Source organism: Schistocerca nitens, chromosome 1, assembly GCF_023898315.1.
Source record: "Schistocerca nitens isolate TAMUIC-IGC-003100 chromosome 1, iqSchNite1.1, whole genome shotgun sequence".
NCBI classification, from domain to species: Eukaryota; Metazoa; Arthropoda; class Insecta; order Orthoptera; family Acrididae; genus Schistocerca; species Schistocerca nitens.
In genome coordinates this window covers 550,665,413-550,676,451 of record NC_064614.1, presented here as the reverse complement: position 1 = coordinate 550,676,451, position 11,039 = coordinate 550,665,413, and the positions used below count along the sequence as shown (strand labels likewise).

The 11,039-nt window shown below is 42.6% G+C and overlaps 1 protein-coding gene across 1 annotated transcript in view; it reads left to right on the top strand.

Annotated features, from left to right (window-relative positions):
- The first annotated feature begins 705 nt into the window (after positions 1–705).
- LOC126254329 (uncharacterized) overlaps positions 706–11,039 on the top strand; it is a 182,448-nt gene continuing 172,114 nt past the window's right edge. Inside the window, exon 1 of the mRNA XM_049955303.1 lies at positions 706–892. Within this exon, the coding sequence (XP_049811260.1) occupies positions 737–892 (156 nt within the window). The 5' untranslated portion in view covers positions 706–736. The remainder of the gene's footprint in view (positions 893–11,039) is intronic.

Here is an 11,039-nt window from a genome sequence, read left to right as displayed (position 1 = left end):
ATGTTAACATGGTAAAGGACGGACTCTTATCTATGCCATTTCCCCCTGTTAATCACATTTTGTTACTCTCTGTTCTCTTTCAAATAATTTTTGTAGTGGAAATTGGTTTGACTTTTGCTCAGAAACGCCACAAGGACCACCCCAACAATAGCTTTTCCGAATCACGAAGTCCGATAACTTTTCTGTAATACGAAGTCCGATTTGCATTTCATTCTTTCCCTTTTTCACGCTCATTAACGATTTTAAAACCCCCTTTTTATTCACCATTTCGTCCCACATTTTCAATCTTTTCTTTTCTTCTCTTCTCTTTGTCTTTTTTATTAGCCACCACATCTCTTCTCTTTTTCTTTTTTATTAACCACTACATATCGTACGCCCTCGCTCCAAAGGGCACCGTGGACAAGTCTGCGATTGTAGCCAGTGGCATGGTCCGCCATTTCACGATCAGGAACTGCAAGCTACCACTTCTCCAAGCAGCAGCGTGGAGAGACGAGCTCGGAAGTCACCGGCTACGGCCGCACAACGCCGCGTCAGGTGTTGCACCGCCTGCGTCAGCGGCCGTGTGAGCGGAAGCGCACTCCTCAGCTTTCCGACCGGCGTCGCCGTCTCTCCGGCCGGTCATCAGTCGGCCGCAGCCGAAGCGTGGCGCCCGCGTCGCCGCCGCTGCGCGCTCCTCACGTAGCGCCAGTGCCGCCCAGAGCTCATGGTGCGCGCCTAGCAGAGCAGTCCGCGCACGATGGTGGCCGCCAGCAAGCCGGTGCTGGAGCTGCTGGCCAGCCGCGACTGCCGCCACATCGTCCACCCGTGGACGCCCAGCTGCTGGAGGGCGTCGCTGCGCGTCTTCACCATCTTCCTGTTCGGCTCATCGCGCCTCATGCTGCCCGCCTACGCCGTGAGTACACGTGGCACATGTATTGAACGTACCGATACCACCAGTCTGCGGCGAGCCCTAAGTTCTCAAAACGGCGGTCGTAGGCCACCCATGGAAATCAATTATGCCCTGGCGAATTATAGTGGGAATATTGAAACTACCAATGCTACACATCTGCTTTGATCCATGACGTCCCGAAAACTGCAGGTGGAAACCACTCATTTAAATCAAACACGCGTAGAATACTCGCAGTAATTAGAATGTCGAGGGATATGAAAGGCAAGCAGTGGTTGGGAAGGGAGTGACACAGGGTTGTAGCCTCTCCCCGTTGCTATTCAATCTGTATATAGAGCAAGCAGTAAAGGAAACGAAAGAAAAGTTTAAAGTAGGTATTAAAATCCATGGAGAACAAATAAAAACTTTGAGGTTCGCCGATGACATTGTAATTCTGTCAGAGACAGCAAAGGACTTGGAAGAGCAGTTGAACGGAATGGACAGTGTCTTGAAAGGAGGATACAAGAGGAACATCAACAAAAGCAAAACGAGGATAATGGAATGTAGTCGAATTAAGTCGGGTGATGCTGAGGGAATTAGATTAGGAAATGAGACACTTCAAGTAGTAAAGGAGTTTTGCTATTTGGGACCAAAATAACTGTGATGATGGTCGAAGTAGAGAGGACATAAAATGTAGACTGGCAATGGCAAGGAAAGCGTTTCTGAAGAAGAGAAATTTGTCAACATCGAGTATTGATTTAAGTGTCAGGAAGTCGTTTCTGAAAGTATTTGTATGGAGTGTAGCCATGTATGGAAGTGAAACGTGGACGATAAATAGTTTAGACAAGAAGAGAATAGAAGCTTTCGAAATGTGGTGCTACAGAAGAATGCTGAAGATTAGATGGGTAGATCATATAACTAATGAGGAGGTATTGAATAGAATTGGGGAGAAGAGGAGTTTGTGGCACAACTTGACTAGTAGAAGGGATCGGTTGGTAGGACATGTTCTGAGGCATCAAGGGATCACCAATTTAGTACTGGAGGGCAGCGTGGAGGGTAAAAATCGTAGAGGGAGACCAAGAGATGAATACACTAAGCAGATTCAGAAGGATGTAGGCTGCAGTAGGTACTGGGAGATGAAGAGGCTTGCACAGGATAGAGTAGCATGGAGAGCTGCATCAACCAGTCTCAGGAATGAAGACCACAACAACAACAACAACAACTAGAATTACAGTTACGCTCATGACGTCACATTTGTTGGTGACTTCAAATCACCACCAAGCTGTCACATTCCAACCTAATCTACATTGGAAATACTGAATCTACCAATGCCCCCATTCTGCATTAATCTATGACGTCCTTAAATGATGGACATACGCCACCCACTCTGTTGTATGGCTCATATACTACAACCCTTTTCTAATTGAAATTCGCATTGAGGCGGTTAGCCAACAACAAATGAAAAAAAAAAAGATTTTCCTCTGTTTTTGCTACAAGCCGATGTGCAATGGCTTGCGCAACCTTTCGATTATTTTGAGAAAGACTTTATTTACTTGAAATTTTTCAGTGGATATTCATATTCGTAGCTAGGCTCACCATATGTTTGAAATCGATACGTTTTGAAATTGCGTACACACACGATAACAAAATGATATTCTCTGGAAATTAATTTAAACTGAAAGGCAGGCGGACTTCTTTTGCAAAATATGGCAGGTTCTATTTCGTGCGTACTAATAATGTGAAATTGGAGCAAAATAGTGCTGAATAATGACTTATTATGAATTGATGCCGTTTATGAAAGACGGTGACTTTTACATTTATTCAGAAAACCATTGCACTGACGGGGAAGGGTAACTGTAGATCAGTAACGCGACACATATTTAAAAAAAAATATTATTTCAATAATGTTAATCACTTACACACAGGATGACACCCGAGACAATACAAGAGTCTAATCAGCTTTACAGTCAGAGTCGGAGAGACGTCAACGCTGATAATGTTATCGGTTTTATAGACCAAAATAAAACTCATTTTCGTGGTTTAGATACATGTACTATGCTTGTCCGTTATCGCTTTGGGTTTATTACATTGATTACTCTCCTATGACATTTATATTACATAATATATATGTTAATACGAAAAAAGGGACGCTAGACCATCGAAATCGAATACGTGTAAAATACGCACCGTAACCAGAATTACAGATATTCTCATGACACTAGATTGGTTAGATTCGCTAAATCACCAAGTCAGCTGTCAACTTAATCTTGAGCGAAAGTATCGAACCTACGGATACAACACGTCTATACTAACCCACGACGAATATAAACCACTCATCGATATTCAATATGCATAAAATGCGTGCAATAACAAGGGTTACTGTTTTTAAAACTTTCCATCGAGATGAAAGGCGGGACGCAGTTGAGTGCTGAGTAGAAACCTCTATATACATACGTATATGTATAAAAGGAAGTGTCTTGCCTGACTCATCATCGCCCAGACCAAGCGGCTAGGGACAGAAACTTGAAACTTGGGGACGGTTTCGATCTTCCACTGTAGGTTTCGTATCGTTTAAGAAGGGATTTTTCGAAATTCCACTCCTAAGAGGGCGAAATAAGGGATGAAAGGTTAGTTATAGCTATATCACTATGCAGGCAATTTTGAAGCTGTAACTACGAAAATTGATATTTGGTATCTCGGTCAGAACTAAAACAATGTGTGTTCCAGCGTTTTTTTTAAATTCAGCTTCTAACAGGGTGAGTAGTGGGTGAAAGTTTTTTGAAAATAAATAATTACTAAAGAACTACTAAAGCATTTTTAAAGCTACATCTATGAAAATTGCTATGACTTCTCACTTGGAAATAAAAAACTTTTGTCTGTGTTCCTGGAAATTGAAGCCTTGGGGGGGGGGGGGGGTTAGAGGATGAAAAGTTCTATGAAAGTATTTCATTATGCAAGCATTTTTGAAGCTAAATCTATGAAAATTTGTATTTGGCTCCTCCGTTAGAAATTAAAAGAAATTACGCATTATTCGAAATTCCACCACTAACAGGGTGAAATAGGAGATTAAAGATTCTTTGGAAACATGGAATAGGGGATGAAAATTTTTATGAAAATATTTCGTTATGTTAAATCATTTACAAAGCTAAATCTATGAAAATTAGTATTTGACTTCTCGACTAAAAATAAAGAAATATGTGTAAGGGATGAAAGTTATGTATGGAAACGTCATCATTAGAGATCAAAAGGCAGGATTAACAAAAACCTCCGACTGTAGCTACCAGAATCGTTTTTTGGTCAGAAATAAGTTTAGAAGAGACCATACTTTTATGGCAATGATTAGCGTGAAAAGTTTTTGTTTTGGAAATTTGTGGGAAGTTCCTATGGGACCAAACTGCTAAGGTTATCGGCCCCTAGGCTTCCACACTACTTAATCTAACTTAAACTAACTTATGCTAAGGACAACACACATACATCCATATCCGAGGGAGGACTAGAACCTCCGACGGGGGCAGCAGCGCGGACCGTGGCAAGGCGCCCTAGACCGCACTGCTACCCCGCCCGGCGCCAAAAGTTTAGAAGGTGTTGTAGTATATGAGCTGAAGTGGCTTAATGTATGTTTATACAATTATTTTTGTTGTAACTGCTACGTAGACAAATCATTACGGTGACAATATATAGATACCACTGTGTGTAGATACACTATGTGATCAAAAGTATTCGAACACACCCAAAGACATACGTTTCTCATATTAGGTGCATTGTGCTGCCCCCTGCAGCCAGGTACTCCATATGAGTGACCTCAGCAGTCATTAGAAGTTGTGAGAGAGCAGAATGGATCGCTCTGCGGAACTCATGGACTTTGAACGTGGTCAGGTCATTGGTTGTCACTTGTGTCATACGTCTGTGCGTGACATTTCCACACTCCTAAACATCCCTAGGGCCACTGTTTCCCATGTGATAGTGAAGTGGAAACGTGAAGGGAGACGTACAGCACAAAAGCATATAGGCCGACCTCATCTGTTGACTGACAGAGACAGCCGACAGTTGCAGAGGGTCGTAATGTTTAATAGGCAGACATCTATCCAGACCATCAGACAGGAATTCCAAACTGCATCAAGATCCACTGCAAGTACTATGAAAGTTAGGCGAGAGGTGAGAAAACTTGGATTTCATGGTCGAGGCTCTGCCTCGTGATGACTGGGTGTTGTGTGATGTCCTTAGGTTAGTTAGCTTTAAGTAGTTCTAATTTCTAGGGGACTGATGACCATAGATGTTAAGTCCCATAGTGCTCAGAGCCATTTGAACCATTTGAACCATCATGGTCGAGGCGGTGGTGTTATGGTGTGGTCGTGTTTTTCATGAGGAGGCTTGCACCCCTCGTTGTTTTGCGTGTCAGTATGACAGCACAGGCATATACTGATGTTTTAAGCACCTTCTTGCTTCCCACTGTTGAGGAAGAATTCTGGATTGGCGATTGTATTCATAATGCACGGCCTGTGGCGGAGTGGTTACACGACAATAACATCCATGTAATGGACCTCTCTTCAGTGCAGCACTCCTTGAAGAATGGGCTGCCATTCCCCAAGAAATCTTCGAGCAACTGATTGAACGTATGCCTGCGAGAGTGGAAGCTGCCATCAAGGCTAAGGGTGGGCCAACACCATAATGAATTCCAACATTACCGATGGAGGGCGCCACGAACTTGTAAGTCATTTTCAGCCAGGTGCCCGGATGCGTCACATAGTGTACCACATCTAAAAGCGATTTCGTGTACAAGAATATCCGTTTGAAATGAGAGAATTTGGCACTGGGTGTAGGACTGGTGGTAATAACCATAGAAACACTTATCCGATTTGTCTCTTTTTTTTAACTCTCTATATTAAAACCTGTTGGAACGCTTCAGTTATCTAAGGACTGGCAGTCACCAACACTTTTCTTAAATTCTGATACACTTTCGGCACGATGTGAAGATTTTCACGAGAGCAATAGCCATAACAGTGCACAAATTCGATTCAAGAAAAAACAAAAAATATCTGCAGACTATGCAGTCTATGCGAGTGAAGCAACGGGTGTTAAGCTAGCTATAAAAAGTTTGCCTCTGGCTTCAAGGATGGTTTTTAGTTCTTTTTTAGTGTCGGTTTCGGGACTGCCGCCCTGTCTTCAGATGCACCTGTTCCATTTAAAAAAATATTTTACAAAATTACGTTACAGCAGTGTATATGCAAAATGACAGCAATACTCACAGAAGACGTGTCACTATTAGTCGTGAGATCAGATGATGTTCTTACTCTCGGTCAAACTGTACGTGAAATCACAGTTGCTGATAGTCATGCGCAAAACATTAATACAGCATATGGACCTGGATTTGAACCCTGGTCTCCTACTAATGTCCGACATAAATTTTCAATTTTCTCAATTGATTTCAGTCAACGCCCCTTCGCAGTCAATGCCTGAAATTGCTTCGTGTTTTAATTAATACAATAATATTTTCTGCCTTACGTATGTTAAGTGTCGTCATATAATGTTGGCATAAAATTTAGATCTGAACTGAGAAGTTTGCATTGGAAAGGTTTATATCACACTATCATTATGAACGATTTATGGCGTTAAGAACGAAGTGTGATGACCTTGTGATGACAGCGATGACTTTGTTTTTAAAGCTGTACATGGGTGATGATAGTCGAGAATGATATTACACGCCCACTGTAAAATGTCTGTAATTCAAATGTAAACTGTTTACTGGCGTTGTATGGTGACACTTAACATGCAGAAGTTAGCAAATATCACTATATTAGTGCTTTTCACATGTGTATGAATAATTTCACGTACAGCTGTACCGAGCATAAGAACATTAATCTGATCTCACGATCATATAGTCTACGAGTAATACTGTTAATACGTATACGTTCTCCTGTGATGTAAAAAAAAAAAAAAATGATAATGTGAGTAGCTGCATCTGAAGACCCCGGTAGTTCCGAAATCGATAACGCAATAATTTATTGATAATTAGAGTCAAACCCGGCATTGTCCGTGTATTCAACCAGCCAGTTTTCTATTGCAAACGAAACATTAACGGTACGCCTGCAGTAGACTCGATGTGAGATGATACTGGATAGTTTCTGTAGGCCGGATGCAGCTGCTTCCCATGTCTACAGCGCGATTTTTTAAACGTCTGTGTGACAATCCCTGTTCGAATCTCTATAGCCGGCATTTGTTTTCGGTTACAAACGTTTGCGCTTCGCAGTTGAATCCTGTCAACACTACTGCCACGTGCCAAGGATTTCCTTAATTTGACTCGACTCTAGGAGTGCCTTAGCAGTGAAGAATAAACGTGTTAAAACTTCATACATTATGCAATATTTTTTCAAGTATCTCAGCGTTTATGACGTCACATCTCTTGAATTGTGTGTCTTGCAATAATACACTGAAGCGCCAAAGAAGCTGGTGTAGGCACTCGTATTCAAATACAGAGATACGTAGACAGGCAGAATACGTCGCCGCAGTCGGAAACGCTTATATAAGACAAGCTTTCTGGCGCAATTGTTAGATTGGTTACTGCTGCTACAATAGTAGGTTATCAAGATTTAATTGAGTTTGAACGTGATGTTATAGTCGGCGCACGAGCGGTGCGACACATCATCTTCAAGGTAGTGATGAAGTCGGGATTTTCTCGTGCGACCATTTCACAAGTGTGTTGTGAATATCAGGAATCCGGTAAAACATCAAATCTCCGACATCGCTGCGGCCGGAAAAAGATCCTGCAAGGACGGGACAAACGACGACTGAACAGATTCGTTCACCGTCACAGAGATACACCTTTCCGAAAATTGCTGCAGATTTCAATGCGGGCCATCAACAAGTGTCAGCCTGCGAGCCATTCAACGAGAAATCATCGATATGAGCTTTCGGAGCCGAAGGCCCACGCGTGTACCCTTAATGACTGCACGACACAAGACATTACGCCTCGCCTGGGCCCGTCAACGCCGACATTGGACTGTTGATGATTGGAAACGTGTTGCGTGGTCGGACGAGCCTCGTTTCAAATTGTATCGAGCGGCTGGACATGTACGGCTATGGAGACAGTCTCATGAATCCATGGAACCCCATGTCAGCAGGGGACTGTTCAAGCTAGTAGAGGCTCTGTAATGGTGTGCGGCGTGTACAGATGGAGTGATATGGGAGCCTTGATACGTCTAGATATGACTCTGATAGATGACAAGTACGTAAGCATCCGGTCTGATCACCTGCATCCATTCATGTCCATTGTGCTTTCCGGCGGACTTGGACAATTCCAGCAGGACAACGTGACACCCCACATGTCAAGAATTGCTACAGAGTGGCTCCAGGAACACTCCTCTGAGTTTAAAGACTTCCACTGGCCATCAAACTCCATTATTGAACATATCTGGGATGCCTTGCAACGTGATGTTCAGAAGAGATCTCCAGTCCCTTGTACTCTTACGGATTTATGGACAGCCCTGCAGGATTCATGATATCATTTCCCTCGAGCACTACTTCAGACATTCGTCGAGTCCATGCCATGTCACGTAGCGGCACTTCTGCGTGCTCGCTGGGGCCCCACACGATATTAGGCAGATATACATTTGTGTAGGTACATTCAGCTGCATATATGGAGACTGTCTGCGAAATATGTTGCGAATAGAGTTAGTAACAAAACGGTAATTTAAACGTTATGCATTATTGGGCAGTTTTTCACGCATCTTAGTGTTTATGAAGTCTTGTTTCCTGATCTATCTGTCATACAATGATGTAATTTAGTAGGTACATTCGCCGCGTGGAATGACCGCGTGGTTTGAGGCGCCATGTCACGGATTGCACGGCCCCTCCTACCGGAGGTACGAGTCCTCCCTCGGGCATGGGTGTGAGTGTGTTGTTCTTAGCATAAGTTAGCTTAAGTTAGTTTAAATAGAGTGTAAGTCTAGCAAACGTAGACCTCAGCATTTTTTTTTTTTTTTTGAGTATGTACATTCAACGATATATGTGACTACTTTCTGCAAAGTGTGATGCGAATGGAGTTAGAAGCAAAGATGTAATAAATGTGAACGCCATAGACAATGTGGCAGTTTTCCACGCATCTCATTGTTCATGACGTCATATCTTCTGCACTATGATAGGTAGATGGTTATTAGCCCCACATCGATTGTTGCCTATGTGTACGAATTTTAGTTGAAAACGGTGTAGTGCTTTAGGAGAAGATGTGGAAAACACACACACACACACAAACACACACGTGCATAGACCCAGTTTTATAATATGTGTAGATTATTTATAGCTCAGACAGTTATTCTCGCGGCCTCATACTTTCTGACTTTGCCGATTCATACGAAAGTGTCAGCTTCCAGCCTTAGCTACAGATCAATCTTCAACCGCAGCCTATAGTCCTAAAATTAATATAGTAACAAAATATGTTTGCAGTGTTACGTTTTATCTCTGTTTTCGAACGTATAACATCACACGCCACAACATTATTATGTCCCGCTCAAAATTAAGTTGCAGTATCGGTAGGTCCAAGCCGCCCCACGGAACATTACCACTGAGCGCCCAACCGCGCACTCCTTTCTTCCTCACTTCATCCCGTTTCCAGCACAGTCTTGTTCACTGAAATTGAGGCACTCGCTTCTGTGGACGTGTGCCCTCACAAGCGACGTCAGCCGGCAGACTGCGAAACTGAGGAAAACATAAACTAGTTTGGTCGGATTCGTTCGCCGTTTGTGCCCAATAGGAGGCCAGTGATTAGATTAGTTTTTCGTTCCATAGATCCGTGCTGAGGAGATCTTCGTGGATGTGGAACATCTCAATATACAGGGTGATTCAAAAAGAATACCACAAATTTAGGAATTTAAAACTCTGCAACGACAAAAGGCAGAGCTAAGCACTATCTGTCGGCGAATTAAGGGAGCTATAAAGTTTCATTTAGTTGTACATTTGTTCGCCATTTCAGCCGATAAAGTTTTTGGTCCCTTTTTCTTCGAAGGTGCTACTGTAACTGGACTACAGTATCTGGAGATGTTAGAGAATTGGCTGTTCCCTCAGCTCGAACAAGAAGCACAACAATTCATATTTCAGCAGGATGGAGCGCCACAACATTGGCACTTATCTGTCCGTAACTACCTGAACGTCAACTACCCGAGGCGATGGATCGGCCGCCAGGCAGCCCGTGACAGAGCACTTCATCACTGGCCTCCAAGAAGCCCTGATCTTACCCCCTGCGATTTTTTCTTATGGGGGTATGTTAAGGATATGGTGTTTCGGCCACCTCTCCCAGCCACCATTGATGATTTGAAAAGAGAAATAACAGCAGCTATCCAAACTGTTACGCCTGATATGCTACAGAGAGTGTGCAACGAGTTGGAGTATCGGGTTGATATTGCTCGTGTGTCTGGAGGGGGCCATATTGAACATCTCTGAACTTGTTTTTGAGTGAAAAAAACCTTTTTAAATACTCTTTGTAATGATGTATAACAGAAGGTTATATTATGTTTCTTTCATTAAATACACATTTTTAAAGTTGTGGTATTCTTTTTGAATCACCCTGTATTTTTTTAAGCTGAAATAACAATACTAATAGTATCAATATATACATCATTTGTTTCTATTAAAAAATTCGTCAATGGAGTAGAAGGAGTTGGCCACTAGTAAGTCTTTCAGGCTCCTTTTAAACTGATCTTTATTTGTAACTAAATTTTTTATGTTTGCTGGCAAATTATTGGAGATGAGTGTTCCTGAGTAGTGGACCCATTTTGAACTAAAGTAAGTGCCTCTGTAGGATCTGGCTTCTCACTTCTGTCACAATGGATTCGCTCTACGATATACGAGCAGGGAGTGACGGAACATCAAGTTAAAACTGTGTTTCGAAACGGTACTCGAACCTAAACCCTTGACATTTCCATACATTATTAGTATAATAACAGAGATGGACGAGCGTAGTACACGTCTTGCGGAGTGTCCAGTCGCCTGAAACGGAAGAGTACTCATAACCCACACATATTACAAAACTGGGTGTATGTAAGTTCCACATCTCATCCTAAACCACTGGACCGGTTTCAACCAAAAGTTGTACACACATCACTTAATGTAAGGCAACAACCGCTGTGTCTGTAATAACCACGTATCTCCAAAGGGTTGAGGGTGGCGGTGGCGGTGAAAAACA